The sequence below is a fragment of the Rhinopithecus bieti genome, unplaced genomic scaffold (assembly GCF_001698545.2).
Source record: "Rhinopithecus bieti isolate Rb0 unplaced genomic scaffold, ASM169854v2 scaffold_2350, whole genome shotgun sequence".
Taxonomy (NCBI): Eukaryota; Metazoa; Chordata; class Mammalia; order Primates; family Cercopithecidae; genus Rhinopithecus; species Rhinopithecus bieti.
This window is the reverse complement of record NW_016803902.1, coordinates 2,322,302-2,347,548: the sequence shown is the minus strand read 5'-3', so window position 1 is coordinate 2,347,548 and position 25,247 is coordinate 2,322,302. Positions and strand designations below refer to the sequence as shown.

At 35.6% G+C, this 25,247-nt stretch overlaps 1 protein-coding gene across 1 annotated transcript in view; it reads right to left on the bottom strand.

The window, feature by feature from the left end:
- Positions 1–25,247, bottom strand: part of PRMT3 (protein arginine methyltransferase 3) — a 139,775-nt gene that overhangs the window by 7,327 nt on the left and 107,201 nt on the right. The window contains 2 exon segments of the mRNA XM_017858381.1: positions 8,960–9,047; positions 9,245–9,295. Coding sequence (XP_017713870.1) covers positions 8,960–9,047; positions 9,245–9,295 — 139 coding nt within the window.

Below are 25,247 nucleotides of genomic sequence, written 5' to 3'. Positions count from 1 at the left end.
AAATTAAAAAAAAAAAATTCTATAAAGCAAGAGTTTAAAGAAAGAAAAGAAAATAAAAAGTGTTATTTTTCATTTCTTTGCGCAACAAGTATTTTTTAAATCTGAATTTTGAGTTGATTCCTTAGGATGGATGAACAGAAGTATAATTTCTTCATAAAAGGTATGAAATATATTCCAGTGTTACATTCCTGCCATCTTCATCAATAAAAGAGTAAATGAAAACAACAACCAAACTAAAATTGCTCTGATTTGTATTTCAAATCAGAGGAGATAAGTACGATTTCATTTATTTAACTACCATCTAAAAAATCTGGTGCATTTACCTTACGGCTTTTCTCATTAATGTATATGAGGTATTGTTAGTAAATATTTCCTTTTAGTGCATTTGCTCTGACGGTTGCACTCTTTCATTTACATTGCCTTTCGAGTGTTAAAATATGTAAGTTGTCTTGTTTATGAAAGTCCTATTCAATCCTTAGTGTAAGTCAAAAGAGAAATGTTCCATGGTGCTTATAAATCTGGTTATCATCTTCATTTCAGGATCAAAGGATGTACCTATAAGAGTTCTATGTGTTCCTCAGTTTAGAAACAAAAAGCCCCAGTCAAAATGAATTAGTAATGGATATTTCTGTTAATTTTTCACAAAAGAAAACATCGTAAGCATCAATATAGATAGTTGAAAAATTAACATAATGTCGTATGTATATAAGCTGATGCTGATAACTATGATTTTCATTTTTTAAAATGAAATACAGGTAAATTTTTTCCATAACCATAATTTCAAAGATGAGGGTGTGCACACACACTCATTTAAGTTAATTAAATAGCATGAAGGGTCACAGTAATAAATGTATAATTCACACTGCTGATCTCCCTTCTATTGTTCAGACCTAACAAAAGTGCCAAGGCAATGACTATAATACCAGAATGGATCAGAGTAATTAATCAGTGTCAAATAGATATAAAATGACTGTTGTTGTTAAAGTGTGTGCACTGTGTTGAGAGCTGGAAGGAACACTCTGGAGCTGAGCCGCACGTACTAGTTTTTTTATCATCAGCAGACGGCTGTTAGTATAACACAAAGCAGTGCCGTATTTCAAGACAAAAATGACTTCATTTTAATTGTTACACTGTATTTTTTAGAATTAATTTCTTCTGGAGCAATGAAGCTTCATTTCCCCAGAAAAAGGAAAGAAAAACACAACAAATCATTATTAATTGCTGTTAAAGCTTAGAGTTGAAAAATGAAAGAAAAAACTCCCAGATTCTCTATCATATAAAAGCTTACTATGTACTGTATGGATAAATAAAGAGAAATAGCCTGATTTTATATTTTCAAAGCCAAATCACATTAAAAAGATTTGAATTTTAAAGTACTGCCATATTTACTTACAATAAAAGTTTGTACAATAAAACAGTACATGAATTGTAAAGGGAAAACCCACCCTGAATTTAAACTTTAAGTGTCCTCAGGCAAAATAACTCTATAGTTCCATTTACAATATTTTACTTATCTTGTCATATTACCTTTTGGACACTAAAATAAGCTTTACATAAAGTAATTTTTCCAATTGAGACTCACAGCTTCATCTATTTTATCTAAAATCTTATAGTACATTGAGTCAAAAGCTACTTTTAGTTTAAATATAACTATAGAGAACTCTTTTAAGCTGTACCAAGGTAAGTTTGAATACTAACCTGCTCAAGTGCAATAGTATGAAATTTCTGATAACACTGGAGTTGACAAAATTAGCCAACAAAATATGGACACTAGATGACCTTGGCATAGTGTTACCCAAGGTGATGGAGAAAATTAGATTTCAATGACAATATATACTATTGTACTTATTTATTCAGCAGAATATGTCAAATATTACATCACATCAAGAAGGAACAAGGGAGGCACACTAAGATGTTGAACTTCTATTAGAACCCCAGCATGCTGAGATGTTGTAACACATGTGTGTATGAATTTATCTGGGAAATCAAGAAAGGGAACAATCAGCTCTGAAGACATTTAAATTTTACAGAAATTAGCTATGCCATGAAGGGTGAGTCGGAATTTATCAAGTGAAAGAGGTCAAAACAACCTTCTAGGTAGAAAAATACCTTCAACAAAAGCAAGAAGAAAAGAAAAGCTAGCTTAAAAATGAGCAATCTGTATAACTGGGGTATATGAGCTTACCTGGGGTTGTGAAAGGATGGGGTTGGAAATGATGAAAAATGAGAATCAGATTGCAAAGGGCCATGGTAAGGAGTTTGTATTTTATCCTGAAGATATTGACTGTCCAGTGGGAAGTTTAAAACTAACTTTACGGCATTACTTACATAAATTGTGTTCGAATGTTGCCACTATCTTAGTTTCATAAACCACCCCAAACTCTCAAATATTATCTCTTCCAGAAGTTTTAAAGTTCTAAGATTTTAGATTTGTATCTATGATCCACTTAGTTTTATGTATGTTAGTTTTGGATATGGTGTGAAGAATCATTATTTTCTCAAACAAATATTTACTTGTTCTAGCACCATTTCAAAAGATCACCCTTTCTCCATTAATCAGCACTGCCCCTTTGTAAAAATTTAATTATTCAAGAGTAGGTCTATTTCTGGATTATTTGTTATATTGACTTAAATGGCTATAATAAACACGACTATACTGCCTAGATTAATATAACCTTTTGGTAAGTTTAGAAGTAACACTGTATAAAGATTCCAATGTGGTTTTTTCTCAATTATTTTGGTTATTCTAGGACTTTGATTTCTATATAAATTTTAGAATCAGCTCATTAATTTCTACAGATTTTGACTGAGATTGCACTGAATTAATAAAGGAAATTCTTCTATGAAGAAGTAACACTGTAACAGTATTAAGTGTTCCAATTCACAGAATATATCTCTCCATTTATTTAGGTTTTCTTTAATTTCTCTCAGCAATGTTCTATAGTTAAGTGTACAAGTTTTGCATATATTTCGTTAATTTTATTCCTAAGGTTTTAATTTTTCTTGATGCCACTGTAAATGGTACTGTTTTTTTAAATGACAAGTTCAATCATTCATTGCTCCTCCAGGAGCTCTCGCTGTGCTGATCTCTGCCTAGGTTTCAGGCTATCTGGAGTCCAGGCTGGGGGATATTGGAGGAAAACATCATAAATTTAGCACAGGTTTGCTGGTACTTAGAATTCTGGTCTTCTCCTCCCATTTATTTGCTATTACTTTTCAGAGATCTTAATAGCTGCTCCATGCACTCTGGTTTTATGGCTATATTTGGCAGGAAAAATTGGATAGAATGTGTTATTATCACCTTACCTGGGACTGGAATTTCAGTGCCTTTATATTTAAAGTGTGTTTCCTGGAGGCAGCATTTAGTTCTATTCAGTCTATTTCTGCTTTTTAATTGGCATGTCCAGATCCTTCATGTTTAATGTAATTATCAGTCTATTTAAGTCTGAATTTAAGTCTATCACCTTACCATTTGTTTTTTATTTGTTCATCTGTTTGTGTCCTTTTCCCCATCTTCTTTAAAAAAATTTAATTTTTTTTTTAGAGACCGGGTCTTGCTTTGCACCCAGGCTGAAGTATAGTGATGCAATCATAGCTTACCACAGCCTGGACCTCCTGGGCTCAAGCAATCCTCCTGCCTCAGCCTCCTGTGTAGCTCAGACTACAGTTATATGCTACCACACCTGGCTAATTAAAAAACTTTTTTTTTTTTTTCTTTAGAGACAGGGTCTTGCTTTGTTGCCCAGGCTGGTCTCAAACTCTTGGTCTCAGTGATCCTGCCGCCTTGGCCTCCCAAAGTGCTGGGATTACAGGCATGGACCACCATGCCTGGCCCCTATCTTCTTTTGAATTGAGTACTTTTTTCAGGATTTCATTCTGTCTCCACCACTAAATTAATAGCTATAGTTTGTGGTTAAATTTTAAATTTATTAGCTGTTGCTTTAGGGTTTACAATGTACATACTTAACAAACTTCACATACAGTGTAAAAACTTCACAATACATTAAATATTTCTATTTTCTCATTAATTTCCTTGGTTATCATTGCCATATATTTTACTTCTCCATATGTTTTAAACCTACATTATTCGTTTTGCTTTAGTCAATGATCATTTAAGAAATTAAGAAATGAAAAAATAAAGCTTTTTAATGTGATCACACATTTACCATTTCTGGCATTTGCCATTGTTTTGTTAAGATCCAAGTTTCCATTTGGTGACATTTTATTTCCTCTTGAACTTACTTTAATACATGTCTTATATTTCCAGTCTGCTGAAAATAAATTCGTTCAGCATTTTTCTTCTGAAAAAGTCTTCATTTAGTTTCATTAAAGAACATATTTCTTGTAGATACAGAATCTAGGTTGCCAGTTTCAATATTTCAAAATGTCATTCAATTAATCATCTGGCTTACATGGTTTTTGATGAATATTCTTTTTTTTTTTTTTAGATAGTCTTGCTCTGTTACCCTGGCTGGAGTGCAGTTGGTGCAATCTCAGCTCACTGCAACCTCTGCCTCGCGGTTCCAAGCAATTCTCATGCCTCAGCCTCCCGAATAGCCAGGATTACAGGTGCGTGCCACCACGTCCAGCTAATTTTTTGTATTTTGAGTAGAGATGGGATTTCGCCACGTTGCCCAGGCCTCTCTCGAACTCCTGAGCTCAGGCAATCTACCTGCCTCGGCCTCCCAAAGTGCAAGGATTACAGGCAGGAGCAATCACGCCCTGGCCAGTTTTTGATGAACATTCTAAGGTTATGTCTTTGTCCTTCTCTACATGATGTTTCCTTTTACTGTGGCTTATGTTAAAATTTAAAAAAGTTATCACTGTTAGTTTGGTATGTTTTGGTGTTTTGAGTTTATCCTTCTTTAGGTTAACTAAGTTTCTTCAATGTGTAGCTTGTATCAAATATACTTCCTGTTGCATGGCCTCACCTTACCCTATTCCTCCCTCAGTTTCTTCCAAGGACTAGGATAGAGTGCTTGGTATTTTCCCATAGGGTACTGTGGATATGTTCATTTTTATTTTAAATGTTTCTCCTCTCCTTGCTTTATTTTGAATACATTTGATTGCTGTGTATTCAAGTTCACTGATCTTTTCTTCCGCCATTAATTCCATCAAATGACATTTTCACTTTAAGTGTCTTCTCACATTCTCTTCGCTATGTTCATATAAGCATAGTTACAACATTTTTTCAACATGCTTGTCTGCTAATTTCATCACTTCTGGGTCTCTTCCTATTAAGACATTTTCCTGCACCCAATGTTTGGTTGAATGCTGGACATTAAGAATTTTATATTATTGAATGTATCCATTTTGATTTCCTTTGTGGCTACTGAGTTACTTGAGTTCTTTTCCCTTCAAGGCTTGTTTTTAAGATTTGCTAAGGAGGATCTAGACAGCCTTAAGCTAGAAATGTGAACCCCTTGCAGCCCTGTGTGAACTGAGAACTCCTTGGTACACATTTGCTCCAACTACTTTGCTTGACCTTGTGCATTTAATCCTACATATACACATCTTACTCGTGTAAAACTCCAGGAGTCTTCCTATAGATCTTTTTGAGCTTGTTTTCTGATGAGCTTACCCTCTTCAGTACTCTGCTCTGCAACTTCCCAGCATCTATTAATTAGCGCTACCATCAAAGGCTTAGCAGGATTAAGAAAAAGTGTTACTTACATGATCCTTTCTTTATACTCCCATAACTAAGGAATGACTACTTTTCCAACTGTAACATTTCCTTTTAAAATCTTTCTTCAGCTTGTACCCTCTTAGGGGTTTCTAATATTTTGTGACATATTGGTCTTACTATGTAGATACAAAAGCATACACCACGGTAGTAAAAGAAACACAGGTGGTGCCAGCGGGCAACATTTGCATCACACAACTCCTTCATAATATTCTACAAATGCTTAAGAGCAAAGCACAAACCAGTTACTCTAAGGATTACTGGGTAAAGAATAGTAAGGATTTCAAAACTTCACTAGTCATTAAACAATATTTTGTAATGAAGTAGGAGAAAATTTTGAGAATCAAACTCAAATGCTATCTTAAATCTTCCTCACAATTAAAACATGAACTAGTACTGCCTTTAAAACTCTAGTATTAAGATGACAAAGTGGCTACAATGAAGAAAAAAGCAACATTTTCAAGTTTCCAAACATCAATCCAAATACCAGAGCTACAGAGAAACAAAAATGAGGCTAAAAGGACCTCATTGGGTTTTCCTCATTTCAGTTCTGCTGTGCTCAAGCTTTTTGCAGACAGAAAATGACACCATCAAGGTTTTCTTTCCATATCACTTGCAACTTCAAAGTGAGAAAATGACAAGGTGCTGCTTCAATCTGGTATTTATTTGCATCTATTAAACTCAATTTATGTATCAACAGTGAATTTGAAGCTATAGTAGAATTTATGAAATATTTAACACGGAGATTGATAACCACCTGGTAACTGTAATATAGAGCCCACCACTCAGCTTTAAGTCTTAGTATTCTATCAGAGTTCCTCCAATTTTTTACAAAGTTTTCTTGTATATGTCTTTTATATGACATTGACCCCCCTGCCACCCCAATTGTAGCCTGCCCTAATCCTATTTCTATCCTTCCCCAGAGGTAACCACTATGCTGAATCTGAGTTGTTTCACACTTGTATTAGATATGTGTATGTGTGGTTGTTTTACATGTTTTAGAGGTTCACATAAACGGTATCTTGTCAGACTCATCCTGCAGTTTTCTTTTTTGCTCAATGTTGCCTCGCCTACCTTAACTCCACAAGAGACAGGGTCTTGCTATGTTGCCCCAGCTGGAGTAAAGCGGCTCAATCACAGCTCACCGCAGCCTCAAACTCCTGGGCTCAAGGGAACTTCTGGTCTCAGCCTCCTAAGTAGCAGGGACTATAGGTGTGCACCACCATGCCCAGCTTCAATGTTGTTTTTGATAGAAACATACATACATAACTTACCTGCTCTAGATACTATTCTATGCAACTACTACCTTTACTTATCCATCTTCTGCTGGTGGACAATTAAGGTTATTTCCAATTTTTCCCTTCTACAAACCATGCTGCTATAAAGATTTTTATATATGTTGTGGGAGAGACTGTTTAGAATACAGGCCTAGGAAAAAATTGCTTGGCTGTAGGGATGGTACATCTATACTTAGCTTGATAGTATCAAACTGTTCTTAAAAGTTCTACTAATTAAAAGCCAACAAAAGGGGATGAAAGTTGCATTTGGCTACATTATTGGCAGCACTTGACATTGGTAAACTTTATGTATTTTCTTCCCCCAATTGATGGACAAGAAACAGCATCTCATAGGTTCAATTAGCCTTTCCCTGAGTTATTGGTGAAGTTGGATTTTTTTCAGTGAAGCTTGTTATACATTCAGCTTTCACGCCCTCAGGAGGTTTTCAGAGAAGGTGGTACAAGAAGACTTACATGGAGTAAGCAGTTTAAAATTTTAAATCCCATAATGAAACTCTAACTTTTAGAGTGAAATGTATAGGTATGTCAGAACTATAGGTGCTAATATAAGTGAACAATCAATGAGTTCTTAAAATAAAAAATAGAATCTGATTTGCCCTTGAATACTGCATAATATTTGGATAGGCAGGGAGGAGACAGTGGAGAGAATGGTAAGACAAATAAACTTTGAATGCAATAACTTTTTCTGTTTTTTTGAGACAGTCTTGCTTTGTCACCCAGGCTGGAGTGCAGCGGTATGATCATAGCTCACTGAAGACTCAAGCGAGCCCCCTGCCTCAGCCTCCAAGCAGCTAAAACTACAGGTTTGTGCCACTATGCCCAGCTAATTTTTATTGTTTTGTAGAGATAGGGTCTTGCTATGTTGCTTAGGCTGGTCTTAAACTGGCCTCAGCTGGGTGTGGTGGCTCATGCCTGTAATCCCAGCACTTTGGAAGGCCGAGGTGGGCAGATCACCTGAGGTCAGGAGTTTGCGACCAGCCTAGCCAACGTGGTGAAACCCCATCTCTACTAAAAATACAAAAATTAGCTGGACCTGGTGGCGGGCACCTGTAATCCCAGCTACTTGGAGGCTAAGGCAGGAGAATTGCTTGAACCCAGGAGGTGGAGGTTGCAGTGAGCTGAGACAGTACCATTGCACTCCAGCCTAGGCAACAAGAGTGGAACTCCGTCTCAAAAAAGAAAATACAAAACCCAAAACTGGCCTCAAGTTATCCTCCTGCCTCGGCCTCCCAAAGTGGCTTATTACAGGCATAAGCCACTGTGCCTGGCCTACAATAACTACTGAATGAAATTATCTTTAACTTTTATTTTATTGGTGATATCTCTCTGTAGTCACTTGGAGAAAGAAAATATTTTCTTTTAGTTATATTTGTAACTTATAAAATACTAATTATTGCTTAAAGTTTTCTGAATTATTCTGTGATACTTTAAGAGCTAGGTAATCTTATTTATTTTAGTTGGCAGAAATTAGACTTAAAATTAAAAAATTTTCTTAAATTATGTCTTTAATTAAATGATATGCCATCTAAAATGTATGTAGATGGTAAACTCTAAGAACATCTTTTCTTAACATCTGTTATATTGCTTCAAATATATTGTGCAGGCCAGGCGCAGTGGCTCACACCTGTAGTCCCAGAACTTTGGGAGGCCAAAGCAGGCGGATCACTTGAGGTCAGGAGTTGGGGACCACCATGGTGAAACCCCATCTCTACTAAAAATACAAAACTTAGCCGGGTGTGGTGGTGCGTGCCTGTAATCCAAAGTACTCAGGAGGCTGAGGCAGGAGAACTGCTTGAACCCAGGGGATGGAGGTTGCAATGAGCTGAGATCACATCACTGTACTCCAGCGTGGGTGAGACAGTGAGACTCTGTCTCAAAAAGCAAATATAGTGTGTACAGAAAAAGTGGTTGTAAAATGAATGAATATCTTTTACTTCAGAATGAATAAGATACTTTTCCCCTTACTATTCTTTCTCACCTGCTTTAACTGAAAATGGTTTTTCCAGTAGAAATACTGTTTGTTTCCAGTGTGTTTTGGTGCTCTGAGGGCCCGTAGAGAACACGACCTGAATTGGTAAAGTTCAAAAGTATTTGATGAAGTACAAGATTTTTAATATCATGGTACATTAATCTACAACATCAAACACAAACCCCGACTGCTTACAGCAGCAAAATGCTTATGATTAAACACCTTGGGGCACAAAATAAAATATAATGTACTTCTGTAATAATTAATTCTTACGAGATAACTCATGATACTTACCCTGTTGTGGCAATTCTTCTCAAAATATATATCAAAGTAGCCAGCAATTGCCTATGTTTTAAAAAAAGAAATACAAATACTTACTAAATGAATTACATTATGTAATAACTAATTATTGTCTTTTAAGACATGGCAAATGAGAAACCATTTCAGAAACTCAATACCTCTTAAACTCAATATTTTTCCTGGAAAAGATGTTATAAGTAAAAACAAAGTAATGTAATTTGGCTTTTCCTCACAGAAGCAACATAATAAAGGTAATAAGGCTAATCAAATAATCAGTACGTTTTAATAGAGAAATAATCATGCTAGACCACTGAAAGGTAAACACACATGGAAAGAGAGACTCAGCTGGCCCCTCACTGATCCTCACTCGCCAACTGAGTGTCCACCCATGCGTTAGGCCACCTTGACTTCTCCAGCTGTAGTCAAGCATTCAGACAACTGCAGCAGCATGAAAGATGCCAGGAAAGACCAGCAGGTGCACTAGTCAGTTAAGTCCAGTCAGGACTGCAGAATTGGAAACAGATATAAATGGTTTGGGCTTCAAGCCAGAGTTTTGAAATGGATTATTATATAGCAATAAATAATTGAAACATGCTCTTTTATACAAAGCCAGTTCATTTAATTTCTTGTCTAGTATATCTGTTTTAAGTCAAGTACTATGAATATTTTGTGACGAAATAAAGATTTTAAAATGTTACCTATTTTTTTTTCCTGAAAAAATGAACAATAGTACTCAAATTTTATGTTTAAGCAAGTACTCAAAGGAGAAACTCCAAAGTGAGCCCTAAGGGTTATTGTGATAGTAGAAAAATAGTACAAAAGATCTTTTTTTTTTTTTTTGAGATTGAGTCTTGCTCTGTTGCACAGGCTAGAGTGCAATGGTGCGATCTCAGCTCACTGCAACCTCTGCCTCATGTGTTCAAGCGATTCTCCTGCCTCAGCCTCCTGAGTAGCTGGGATTACAGGAATGCCCCACCACACCCGGCTAATTTTTGTATTTTTAGTAGAGATGGGATTTCATCATGTTGGTCAGGCTGGTCTCGAACTCCTGACCTTGTGATCCACCCGCCTCGGCCTCCCAAAGTGCTGGGATTACAGGTGTGGGCCACTGCACCCAGCCTACAAAAAGATCTCTTAAAGAAATTAACATATTCAGGTAAATACATAATTTTGAGTTTTTTGGTTAAATTTAAATACCATTCCTTTTTCTTTCACTATTGGAACTAGCTAGACTTAATCATTTTTTAAAACTGGCATTATATTAAGCTTATAAAGTGTTAAAACAGGACACTAAGTTTTGAAAATCATGGTAAAGCTAATTTGTGTACTCTGCTGCTTTTGTTAAAAATGTGACATTGATCTTGTAGGGTTAATATGGATTAGGTACAAACCAAATTCAATATTTAACCTTGAGGTTCATTGCAATTTAGATACTGAGAGAATCAAAATACTATTAATAATTCTGCCAAATAGAATTATAAAACAATGTAGTACTCAGCCACAGATTATCATAAAAACCATGTGGTTAATTAGAATATTTCTAAATAAAACCTTTTACAATTGATTTCTGGATACTTACGGTGCCTCTTCACAGACCAGTTCAGCTGTTTTCTTATTTATTTCTGTATGCCTGTCTTGTTCACCACTATACTCTTAGTGCCCAGAGCAGTAACCTGGCCCATAGGATACAATATTTGCTGAGCAAATGTGTTTATTATACATTCTATTATGTTAGTTAGGATAGTATATTATAGTTTGCCTTATACTGCAATTTATTTAAGATCAGGGCGTATGTGTAACTCACCTCTATGCCCCTTACCCAATACAATGTTACATAGTAGGTTTTCAATACATTTTAGCCAAATGAAAACTTTGTCTTCAGTCTCAAATATGGCTAGCTTTATTATATAGTCAGTATACTTTATTAAAGCATTGACTAACTGAAGTTGAATGGAACTAGTGATTTTTTTTTTTTTTTTTTGAGATAGAGTCTCGCTCTGTCACCCAGGCTGGAGTGCATTGGCTGGATCTCAGCTCACTGCAAGCTCCGCCTCCCGGGCTTAAGCCATTCTCCTGCCTCAGCCTCCCGAGTAGCTGGGATTACAGGCACCCGCCACCTCGCCCGGCTAGTTTTTTGTATTTTTTTTTTAGTAGAGACGGGGTTTCACCGTGTTAGCCAGGATGGTCTCGATCTCCTGACCTCGTGATCCACCTGTCTCGACCTCTCAAAGTGCTGGGATTACAGGCTTGAGCCACCGCGCCCGGCAGAACTAATAATTTTTAACTCTGAAAAGCATGGAACATGTGGGACAAATATGGAGAGGAGTGAGCTAGAAAAGATCTCCTTTTGTATGTAGAAAATGCCCAAGTCTCAGCCTAACCCCCAAATTACGCATTTACAGGTGAGACCCAAACCCACATAGCAAAAGCTTAGAGAATTGAACTAAAATTGGAATCACTGGTGCAAGTCTCAGGATTAACCTCTGAATAAAACATGCATGGAAAAAAAACCAAAACCAACAAGTAAAGGCCTAGAGAACTGAACTGAGATTTGAAAAATCTGTAAAAGTTTCAGACTAATCCGTAAAGTAGGTATGTGTAAGAGAGCCTCAAAACAGCATAACAAAAGCTTAGAGAATGTGACTGAGACTTGGCCAACTGTCTGCTCGGACACTAAGACAGAACTTATGGTCTGATCTTAACTGGGCTGGCTGACTGCTAACAACAGACATCAACATTCTTAAGATTCTAACAAGATACATAGTTTATACAACATAACATGCACAACATGTAAGGTACAATCTCAAATTACTCAACATACAAAGAATCGGGAAAACTGAACGACTCTCAAGAGAAAAGACAAGCCATCTCTGAGATAACCCAGATGCTCGAACTATCAAGCACAACTTTAAAGCAGCAATTATAACTATGTTCCAACAGGGACAGAAAACACAATGGAATGAATCAAAAGACTAGACATTCTCAGCAGAGAAACAAACCATAAAAAAGAACCAAATGAAAAAATTTTAATTGGAAATTATATTAACTGAAACTTCTGAGCTGAATAGCAGAATGGAGATGACAGGAAAAAAAATCCGTGAATTTGAAGATTAATAGAAATTATCCAATTTGAAGAAGGGAAAAAGACTGCAATAAAATGCATGTTATAGGACCTTGGAGACCCATAGATCTAACGTGACATTGGTGGTCCAGATGGAAAAGAAAAAGACACTGATGGAGAAAGTTTTAAAATTCTGCATCTAGACAGAACATCATTTATGAATGAAGGCAAAATACGACATTTTCAAGTCAAGGAAAAGTAAAGAAATTAATTGCCAATAGACTTCCTTTAGAAACATTTTAAAAGAACTTCTTCAGGTTGATGGGAAATGCTACCAGAAGGTAACCTGGAACAACAAGAACAGAAAACCCATAGTTCTAAAATATCTTTTGTTTTCAAAATTTTAATGTATCTTTTAAAACTCTGTTTTAAACTCATGTGTCAGCCTCTCATCTTTCTGCAATTATAATTCTGTAACTGTTATATTTATTGCCAGTCTTTTTAAAATCAGAATTAGAAATGTTTCTCTTCATATATCTGAAGCTGAAGATGTTACAAAAGCTGCGTTTAAACCCAAATTTTCACAAAAGCTCTTATTAGCTTACTAGGATTTATTTTTCCCCACATTTTTCTTGGGGGGGGGGGCTCCCAAAGTGCTGGGATTACAGGTGTGAGACACCACGTCCGGCCATACATGGTTATTAATCAATCTCCAAATCTGTGTATGAATTTCAGTTAAAAATTTCCAGCCCTTAAATAATACAGTGAAAGAAATACTGGGAAGTTCTGGGTAACCAAAAAATAAGTTTTAAGACAAAGAAAAATGACAGACATAGTTAACTTCGGTTATAAGCACCGGAAAGGATCTATGACAAATATCTGAAATTGCCTCCATGTGAAATGCATCACAGTATCTTTGAGTCCTCTAGCACAGTCACATTTCTAATGAGGTTTGGTTTACAGTAATACTAACTCAGTTCCACAGCACACATTAAACAGAAAGCAGAAGCATGAAGAGAAGTTAGGAAGGAATTCACCTGAAATTCAAACTTTGTGCAGATAATCTACCTATTCATTAGACAGCACTAAACTACAGCTGAGAAAGTAGAAGATTCTTGCTCTGAAAAAAACAAAGGGAATTTCTGGTTTTAAAATGGGTGTTTACCCTCAAACACCAACATGATCTAGAATGCCCCTTAAAGAGACAGGGTTTGTGTTTTTTTTCTTTTGTGTGTGATTATTTTTTAAAAATTTTATTTAATTTTAGAGATGGAGTCCTGCTATGGTGCCCAGGCTGAACTCAAACTCCTGGGCTTAAGGGATCTCTGCTTAAGCCTGCTGAGTAGCTGGAACTACAGTTGCATACCATTGAGGCTTAATTAAGAGATTAAGAAAAAAAACTTCAATTTTGAAACAATAATATAAAACAAATGAATTATGATTAGTGTTTTTATTTCTGCAAAGCTATTACATATGATATAACCAAGTATCAGCTGATTTAGGAATAAATGATTTATTTTGTCAGGAAAATATAAACATGCCACTATTTTCAATTACAATTTGATCATCTTGCTACCATCACTTTGACGGGCTATCTTTACATCTTTTAAATGTTAATTTCAAGGAATATACATTCTCTCTGTGGAAGTCATTCAAATATAAGAATAACCATAGGAAATAATGACTAATAGGCAATGGCAATAAATAACTAACCAGAGCTACAACTTGACATGTGCTTGAAAAAGATCAGAGATTTGAAGGCTGACTACAGAAGAAATTTCTCCTTTGTCTCACATATATATCTTGTCGGGGCAATGAGAACTGCTGAGGGAAAAACATTAAAATATATCTGTAGGAGCTGGGTTAATCTGCAAAGGCAAGGTCACGATTAAATAAAATTCCACTGAATTATACCACAGTCAGAAAAACTTATAACTAAAAGTTTTAGTTATAAAAGTCCCTTAGAGTGAGAGAAAGGAGAATGAGTGGTAAGTAATTAAAAAAAAAAAAAACAAAAATAATGATAGAAGAAAACAGAATGAAAGGAAAATACATACACATGATGAATTTCTGGGATAGCTTGATCACTCGACATTTTGTGAGAATCCTCCACAATTACTTTGATGCACATAGGGAAATACAAGCATGTAGCTTTGCTGTACATCTTAAATACTCCTCAGCATATAATAGTTCCAGAACTCATTTTTTTGTGGATTTCACAAAAAGAAAACTCATGGCATTTGTAAAATGAATCATGGAAAAAATCTGTTTTAAGCCATGTTTTGCTTGTTTATGCTATATAAAGGTAAATGCAATTCATTTAATATACACTCATTTGAAGAACAATGATTTGGGATAAAAACAAATGACTTTCTCATATATTTTGGTGTGATGATTATTTCTTTAAAGAGGACACATTGTGTGTATGTAATAGGACGGCAACCAATGAAATAAGATCAGACTAGACCTTATAAGGAAGAAGGAAATTAAAAATTATCATTATCACTATCACCTGCAGGGAGTAATTTATCATTTCTGTTCTTCATTGGTATCATGTTCCAACAGCATGTGGTTACAGCAGATACAATTAGGCAGCTGGCCACAGAAGTAGGAGGATAATGTGCTTTTGATGGAGTTTATCCAAGCATGGAGATAGAGTGCTTGTAATCCATGCAGCAGAATCACTATAACAAAAATACAATTTTTTGTTGAAGTAGTTCTTTCAAAATCATAACATGGAATGCAAAAGCCAACTGATGAGTCTGAAGCAAGCAAAGAAAAGAGTAAGCAGACAATGCATAAAAATGACTGTTATAGCTTAGGTCATTGTATATAAACCAAGCAGATGAAAATACAAACATAAGCTATACGAGCTGCCACATATAGAGAATGAACTGTGCTAGTAATAACTGGTGTTTAAGAAGACATAATCAACAAATATGAAAATTATATATTATGATTTTTTTCCCCAATTGTAACTATACATTAAATTATGGACTCTTCCTTTTCAATTAATTTTCTATTGTATCCCAAGAGAAAATCTGCACCTTTTTTTTCATTCATGATTCCTCTAGGGAACAATACACATTAAGTGCCATATACTTCTCAAGAGATACTGCCAGATTGAGTGGTTTTAAAAAATAGACCAAGCAATATGGGAAGTAGTAAAACAGACAATAGGTCTAAAAATATTTTTAAAAATACTTTTATTGAAAAACACAATGTAATTTATTTCTGATCTACTTAGAATATTTCAAGATAACTGAAACTCCTTTTAAATTTATTTGGGATTGCTTCCTTGTAATTTCAAAATTGCTTATTAAAGTGGTTTTGGGGGGCAAAAATCATCTTCAGTCTATAACAAGAATACTTTCATTAATTGATACCTCACATGCCTTAAGTGCTCTACATTTCTTCCTAGCTATAAACACAAACTTATTTTATACAACCAGTATTCATTGACATTTACTGATTTTCACATTTTAAAACTGCTTAATATATATAATGTACATTCAGTGTAAGTGTATATCATGCTGAATTTTCAAACTAAACACAGCTGTGAAATCCACACCCAGATGAAGAAACAGATCATCCCAGCAGCCTAGTAGTCCCCCTTACGCACCTAGACTCTACAAGGCACCCTATGCCTCTAACAACCTATCTTAATACTCTTAAGCAAAGATTCATTTTTCCTACTATACTTAAATATATAGAGAATCATACATCAGGTAGTCCTTTCTATCTGGCTAATTTTCCTCAATATTGTTTGTGAAATTCGTCTACATTATTGCAGATGATTCATTTTCATGGCTGTAAGGTGTATGTGACAATATAATTTAGTTTACTGCTGACAGGCACTTGAACAGTTTCTGTGAATATATGTACCACAGCCATTGGGTATATACCTAAGAGAACTACTGGTATGTAAATACTTACCACTTTTGTTCACCTTTATTCCTTCCTGAATTTCTGGCCTTCCATCAGGGATCATTTGCTGTTTGCCTGAATATCCCTCAGTACTTCCTTTGGCACAGGTTTTTTAGGCAAATTCTTTCTCTTCTTTTCTGCTTATCTGAACATATCTTTATTTCAGTTTCATTCTCCTTTTTTTTTTTTTGAGATGGAGTCTTGCTCTATTGCCCAGGCTGGAGTGTAGAGGTATAATCTCGGTTCACTGCAACCTCCACTTCCTGAGTTCAAGTGATTCTCCTGCCTCAGCCTCCCAAGTATCTGGGACTAGAGGTGTGTGCCATGATGCTCGGCTAATTGTTGTAATTTTAGTAGCGACAAGGTTTCACCATGTTGGCCAGTCTGGTCTCGAACTCCTGACCTCAAGCCACCCACCTGCCTTACCCTGCCAAAGTGCTGGGATTACAGGCATGAGTCACTGTGCCCAGCCAAGTTTAGTTTCATTCTTAAAAAATATCTTAGTTGGGTTAAACTCAGGGTTGGCAGTTATTTTCTGGCATCACAGTGATAATGTCATCATTACAATTTCTTCTGTTTGTCTTTTTTCTTCTGATTTCATTGTTCCTCTCCTCTGCTCCCCCAATTCCATTGTTCTTGTGCACCTGGCTAATACAGGGCATAGATGCTCTGTATTAGGTAGGTGTACAAGGGGGACTACTAGGGTGCTCAGATGTTTTGTTTCTTCATCTGGGCGTGGGTTTCACAGCTGTATTCAGTTTGAAGATTCACCAATTGCAGAAATTATCTACTAGTCTATTTAGCTCCTCTTTAAAGGTAATTCCAACACCATAGCTCCACCAACTTTGAGATCTTTCTTTGGTTTCTGTAGTTTTACTAGGATATGTCTAGGTGTGGATTTCTCTTCCCTCTTTTAAACTGAGATATAATTCACATACTATAAAAACTGACCCATTTAAATTATACAATTCAGCATTCTTTAGTGTACTCAGAGTTGTGTAACCATCATTAAATCTAATTTTAAAACATTTCATCTCCTCCAAATCTTCCATTCTCCTCTTGTTCAGTCTGTGTCTACAGATATACCTATTCTGGATATTTCATCTAAATGGAATCATACAAGAGATGGTCTTTTGTGACTGGTTTCTTTCACTTAGCATAATGTTTTTAAGGGTTAACTATGTTGTATCATGTTTCATTCTTTCTTATAGCTGAATATTCCATTGCATGAATATGCCAAATTTTATTTATCCATTCTGTAGGTGATGGACATCTGAATTACTTCCATTTCTTAGCTATTACGAATAATGCTGCTATAAACATTTGCGTGGGCATGTTTTCACTTCTCTTAGATATACACCTACATTTCGATCCAATTTTAAAATTACACTATTTAGGTTATGTTGTACTAAATTGTTGCTTTCATCTGTTTTGGAAAATTCTTAGCCAACATCTCTTTAAATATTGTAACATTCTCATCCTCCTTTTCTCTGGGATGCCCATTTACATGTATATGTAATTAGACCTTTCCTTGTATCCATGTTATTTCTTGCCCTTCCCTCTGTCTCATTCTTGCATCTCTCCAGGCTTCTTTCTGGACATTTTCTTCTGCCCTAAAATCCAGTTTGCAGATCTTCTCTACACTAATATGTGAAGATCTGCTGCTCAAATCGTATTTAATTTGGTCTTAGAATGTCTGTTCTTTTCCAAACCATATTTTTAAAAATGTTTCCATTTGTTAAAATTTGCAATTTCTTTTCTCTTTGAATTTAGTAAGCACAGTTTTTTCAAAATCTGTGTCTGTTATAACTAATTCCTGGAGCACCTAGAGCTCTGTTTTTATTGTCTACTGCTTCAACTGGTTCTTGATTCATGTTTTTGTGTCCTTGTGTGACTGATTATGTCTGAACATGTTTTGAACATTAATATTTGGAAAAACTTCGTGAAAATAATTTGAAACCTGTAATAATCTTATAGAAAGATCTTTTGTTTCTGCAGGGAACCTGGGGGCATGAGCAAACCGAGGTCTTAATCTAATATCAGGGTTTGAGATTTCTACTTCTCTCATATCTTATCTTGGGCACAGTCTTTATGGTCCCAATGCAAAGTGCTGCAAAACTGTAAGGGTCCCATTTTGTATTCCTACCCATGTAAGCGACATCAAAAGGGCTACAGTCTTTCAGCTCCTTCCTCTGAATTGGTAAATGCCTATAGGACAAAAGTAGCCCCAAATGTTAGTCTCATTTTTCAGATTACCTTCTTTTCTGAGTCTTGGCTTAGAAGTACTTCCTTATTTGATAACTTCAAACAGATAGCATTTAACATTTTTTTGGCATTTGTAGCTGTTTTCAGCAAAAGGGTTTCTCCATTTTATGTGGCTCACCAATAAAGGAGGAAGATTATTCACTGTATTGCTTTTCCTCCCTAAGGCCCCTACCTGTATGATAAAGACAAACCAGAGACTGGGCAATTTACAAAAGAAAGAGGTTTAATTGAACTTGCAGTTCCACGTGGCTGGGGAAGTCTTACAATCATGGTGGAAGGCAAAGAGGAACAAGTCATGTCTTACATGGATGGCAGCAGGCAAAGAGAGTTTGTGTATGAAAACTCCCCCTTATAATAAACATCAGATCTTGTAAGACTCACTTTCATGACAGCAGCGCAGGAAAGACCTGCCCCTATGTCTCAGTTACCTCTTACTGGGTCCCTCCCACAACACATGGGAATTCAAGATGAGATCTGGGTGGGGACACAGCCAAACCATATCACTGTAACACCCGCCCCAATTCTTAAACTAACTCATTTGTTATGTCCCAGTTTAAATATTACTTCCTCTGGGCAGCCTTCTTTAATCCCAGAGTAGGTTATAATACATCCATTAAATATTCCTGCACTCCTTGTAGTAACTAATACTTTTTGTTCAATGTCTTTGTTCACTTGTAGATCCTAATAGCCCCTTAAGGGCAGTCTTATCATTTCTTTGTTCACCTCTGTATCTTTACTGCCTAAGCATGCCTGGGCATGCCATCTAAATGGTGAAATTGCACTGAGTTACAAAGGCATGAAATATCCTGGAATATTCAGGGACTACAGGAAATCAGTATGATTTATTAAGTAAACTATTTGTTAAATGACAAAAAGATGGTCAACCTGTCCCAACCTTTGGTAAAAGGAAATGATGATGCTTTAACTTATAACTTCCTATTTTCAATTAAAAACTGATATCAGATGCAACTACTTCAGACAAATATTCCCTCATCTGTACAATTAATCACTTCCTGCTAATACAATACATATGGTATTAGAAAAGCTTTCATGAAGAAGCCACACTTAAAGTAAAAACCTTAAGGATGATCAGGGAAAGGAAGAGTATACAAGGCTAAGGGTGTCTTTTCTATGCCTCTGCTATTCTATTATAGAGCACTACATTACAATTCTCCATTTATGTTGGCCCCTCCTTCTCAATGAAAGTCTTTAGGGCTCGAAATTACATTTTGATTATTTGTTGTATTCATAGTGCCTAGTACGGAAGCCCACACATAGGGTTCAGTACATGTTTGAATGAAAAGTGATGTTGCATAGTATTTTTTTTTTTTTTCAACCTCTGGCCATTTAAAAAGGCATGCAGCCCACTGCTTCTCTAGATTTCTCTCCTCCTGCTCCCTCACACATCATTGGTTTTCCACTGCTTGAAATCAATGACTACCGTCTCCTTATATTCCATTTTTCGTGCTGCTTTCTAATCTTCCCCAAAAACTATCCATGCAAAGGCCCCTATGTTCCATTCCTATTTCCTCAAATTATCAGTTATAAGTAAACATTATATTTTAATTTTAAGAATATATTTGTTCATCTGAACAAAACATACACCGAATTTACAAATCAAGGCAGAACAAAAAAATTAGTTTTATGACTGCTGAAGAGGTTTAAAACTGATACCTATTAAAACTAATTTTTGTGTCTAGGTGACCAAGTTCTACCAAATGCTACTTGTCTTTACAACCCTTCAATAGTATAAATTAAGAGATGGAAAACTGAAAGAACAATTTAACAGACAGTAAAAGGGGGACACATAGAATATGTGATATGCCCTGTTTTCTGAAATGAATAATTTTTTTTTTGCCCTTTTGAAAAGTAAGGTAGAAAGATGGCTACCAAGTCACCATGTAAGCCCTTCTGTTACGTACCCGATATGTAGGCTGGAAACTAAAAATCTGGCAAATATTATAAGGTATATTCTGAGTCATCGGGTATATATATCAAATTTATTTTTCTAATTTTTGACTTGTCTTTCCATAAGGACTGATTTCCTCCTGTTAATACATACATCTACATAAGATGTCTGTAAACATTAGGTACTTTAGGATTTTTAGAAGATCTTAATGCCAATATTCACAATGGTTTCTGTCAGTGCCTAAGTTAAAATAAATCTGAACCTGGGAAGATTACTTCCTTATAGGTCATTACTCCAGGGGTAACTGGCTGAATCAAAAAGGAAAATACCTGGTCAAGCTCATTTCTTATCACAATCTAATAATGTTAATTGACAGCCTCTGTGATAAGTCTAGGGAGAACCCCTCTGACATCGTTAATCAAGAGTCCACTCGTATTGATTATTTGATAAATACACTATTTTGTGCTTATTGCTGTACTTCAGATAGATATTCTAGTCCTGCTTGAGTGTGATTATTTCTCAATTTATTGTCCTTCAACATTGCTGATTTCAAGCGTAAACCTATATCTATCTAGAATTAAACAATTTTAATATAGCTTAAGAATTTTAAGATTCCACTCAAATTGTATTTTAGAAAAATTTGATGTTCAAATCCTTTTATAATATCACTCAAATGGAGGCTTTAGAATCAGAATCTTTTAAAATGCTACTACAATTTCTTTAATGTCTCTGAAATTTAAATAATGAATTACAGAAATGCAGAAGCATTATTTTCAGCATGGCTTTCAAAAGAGGATCAGTCACATGAATCTCTACCAACTCTATGGACAGGTTATTTTACTTAACTTCAGCGTTCCTCATTTTGTGAACTTTTGCATTCTCTCTGACTAGGTTTAAATACGATTTCAGTATTACAGATGATTCCTCCCACTATTCTAGGCAACAAACACATCCCTAAAAGTTATCCAAAGCAGGAAACGTATCTTCCTAAACATTTTTTCATAATGGTAACGTTTCCAAAAAGAGTATAAAAGAGTAGACAGAAAAGCTAAACACAAAGAATGGGTTGAAAAAAACACAGATTTTAAAAAGGCTAAAATCCTCTGGGGTTCAGTTTCAAGGGCTGTTGACTCTCTAGGGTTGCAAAAATGAAAGATAAAGTCAAATGGAAGTAAATTTTGAGAGCAATGCATAAGGTGCACCTGGACTTCAACCAATTATGGAAAATATTGGAACTAGACAGAATCCCTTTGAAACAAAGTAGTAAGACATTATTTTATAGTACTCATATTCTGCAGAGGATAAGTCACATGGGAAAAATCTCAAAATTACCTTGGAAAATCTCTTAAGATGTCATTTTGGAGACTAACATATAAACTATCCCTCAGTAAGTTCAATACAACCCGTTCTTTAAGCAATGGTACAAATCACCGTTTCTTTGGCTGGGTTCCAGATGAAGTAGATGGCTTATAGTGAGTGCCATATTGTATTAAAAATACACACTTTTATAAAGACAATCACATGCAGTCTAGCAAGATGCTCATCCTACAGAAATCTAAAGAAACAGCAGATGTGTTTCTCACCTCATGCTCATTTTGGGGCACATGTTCAAAATTAAAAAGGAGGGCAGAATCATCTGTACTACTGAAACCATTATTTCTCTCAGACTCTTTTTTTTTTAACCTGAATGCTTGCAGTTAATTTGCATAAATTATATCTGCATATGATGCTACTCCACTGGATTTGCTTTAAAAAATGAGCTTTTGGAATTCAACAGCCTCAAGGAATAGCATAGGTTAAAAAATACATCCTCATTCAAGAGCAATTTATGTAATTTTATGATTGTTTAAAATGCTTTGTTAAGTAGTGTCAGCAGCATATTTTGGTGGATATTTTCAAAAAGTCTTCCACAAAATGTTCTTTGATTCCTACTCTCAAGTATCTGGGCCAAATATGTCACAAGTATGACTTGACAAGACAGGTCACAGGACTGTGTTTCAATTCCCTACTAGATATCACTACTTAACTCAAAGGTATGAAATTCAACATACTAATAATTGAGCGTCTGATCCTCACCTCTGAATCTGTTCTTCCAATTTTCTTTGACTTAAAAAGACAGGACCATAATTTTTCAAATTGTATAAGAAACCTTGGAGTCATCACTGATACTGAGAGCAATGGGAGTTATGCCCTCACTCCCCATTATCTAACCCATTCTCAAATCCTGTCAATTTTTTCTCTTAGATAACTCATGAACAAGTCCACTTAAACTGCCTTTGTGTAAGTCACTGCAAATTATTGCCTGAGCTACTAGATTAACCTACCCATTGGCCTCCCATATCCACTCTGGTCTCCTCTTTGTTCTCCATATTCTAGCCACAGTCTTTCTAAAGGGCCCTTCTATCACAACACTGTTTAAAAAACATCACAACTGAAATGGCCAAATAGCACAAGGTGCTTTCCATCTCTTAGCACTATGATCTACATGCCCCAGCCATGCTAGGCTTCTTTCAACTCCATCAATCACTGACCACCAGACAGACATTTTTTGGCTTTGGTCAACTTTTCAACTGAAGTATTACATACAAGCAAAAAAACAGATTTTTAGCTAATGCAAGAACCACTGGTTTTACATAGAACACACACACACACACAGAAGTGAGCAAATCATTGGGATACATCTCAGTGAACTTTTCCAAGGTGAACACACTTGTATAACCACTACCCAGATCGAGATATGGACCACTCCTAGTACTCCAGAGACTTCTTTTATGCTCCTTTCCAGTCAAAGTCACCCCACAAATTGTAACCACTATTCTGATGTCAATGATCAGATGGATCTCAAACTCCTGGCTTCAAGCGATCCTTCCAAATGTTGGGATTATAGGTGTAAATCACTGTGCCCAGCCTTCCCCCACTTTTTAAATCAACTGTTTGTTCATGAAATTCATCCATGTTGTGCTGTATTGGCAAGCTCATCTTTTTCAATGCTGTATTTTATTCCATAAATATACCACATTTATCCATCACACTTTCTAGCTTGGGGCTGAAGAAGGCTGCAATGGACATTCTTGAACATTTTTTTTTTTGGTGAACATATCAACATATTTCTGTGTGTGTATCTGGACCCAGGAGGGAAATAGTTAAGACACAGGGTAAACATGTATTCAGCTTTGGTAACTACAGCAGGTGGCTGAGATGTACAGAAACATCTTTATCTCAGTGCAGTACTTATGCCTCGTCACTCTTAGGCATTTCTTATTGTTGTGAGATTCTTTAAAAAAATACCCTACTATCACAGATTTCAAACATACACAATTACAGAACCTCTGACGAACCTATCACCTATATTCGGCACATATACTTCACCTATTCTCTTGAGCAAATAACCTATATTATGTCATTTCTTCCCTCCAAATTCAGTTTGCATCTGTAAAAAGATGGACATTTTCTTAGATAACTAGAATGCCCTTAGCACACGTAACCAAATTTTCAATAATTCTTTAGTATTATTTAATATCCATAGGGTGAATTTTTTTTCCACTGAGGGGTGGCGTTGAAAATAGGGTGAATTTTATCATGTTTCCACTATTAATGCCTCCTGAATAGAGGAACTATCGGTTTTAGCTTGTTACTACATTCCCAATGCCTCTCAGCTCCTAGCATGTGCTACTACTCAAAGAACATTTCCTGAGAATAAACGAAGACATGTAAATGTTCTCATCACTATCTAAGCCCAGCCACAAAGGTTCAGATTTCAGAGAAGAGTAGAAAGTTCAGGACCGTACTTTAGACCACATGGTCATTCACAAGGAGGAACCTAAAACCAACTGCAGAGGTGGGATCACATAATGAGAAATGCTCTCCCCAAAGACATAAAATTTACTTAATGAAGCCTATTAAAATATATACCAGATGTCCCATTAAAACCTATGATGCAAGTTCAAGACAAATCTTACTATTTCTAAGCAGCACAGATGTGTTTTAATAATTAGTTTCGTTAGCTGATTAGTTTGCAAGGTCAAAATTAGGTCAACTTACAACAAAAAGTACTAACAGCTAATTTAATACCTAGAAATAAGCTTAGAGCTAGTAGGATTCTGTTGTCAGAGATTTTTCAGAAGCATTATAAGAAGATTTAAAGAACACAATTGCAAATAAATGGGCTAATCTTGAAGTTTTTTTCTTAAGCCATTAGAAAATTTAAAGCTTAATTAAAAGTAAAATGAAAACAAAGAGTATTATGACTAAGAGATCACTGGTTTGAATTGTAAACATTTTAAAGTTTCTTTTAATAGCAATTGCATTAGCCTTAAAAAACTGAATAACTGAAAGACTTGTTTTGATTCCATCCAAAGCTAAATATTGGTGCCTCTTAAATATCTCTATCATTTATCAAGTAGTTTTTTTTTTTTTTTTCTCTCAAAGAGACAGGGTCTCACTCTGTCTGGAGTGCAGTGGTACAATCATTGCTCGCTGCAGCCTTCAACTCCTATCAAGTAGCTCATCAAAGAAAAAAGCAAAGAACTGAAAGGTAACATAAAATTTACTTTTACTTCACTAACTTTTGTTTACTTTCATTTACCTTTCCTAACTTTATTTCCAAACTTTCTAAAATCCTAAATATGCAGGCCCAGATTTATTTTCCAGTTTGGGCTTTAAAAAGCAATTTATCCAAGGATGACTTCTAATTAGGATGTAGAGGGTTGCAAAAGACCCTCACTCTGACATAACAAAAAGAAAATACTAGACTGACTAAACATTTCTCATTAAAACCACAGAGGAGTCTCACATGCAAATAGGTCTAAATATACTGTCTGTAGAGAGGAATAAAT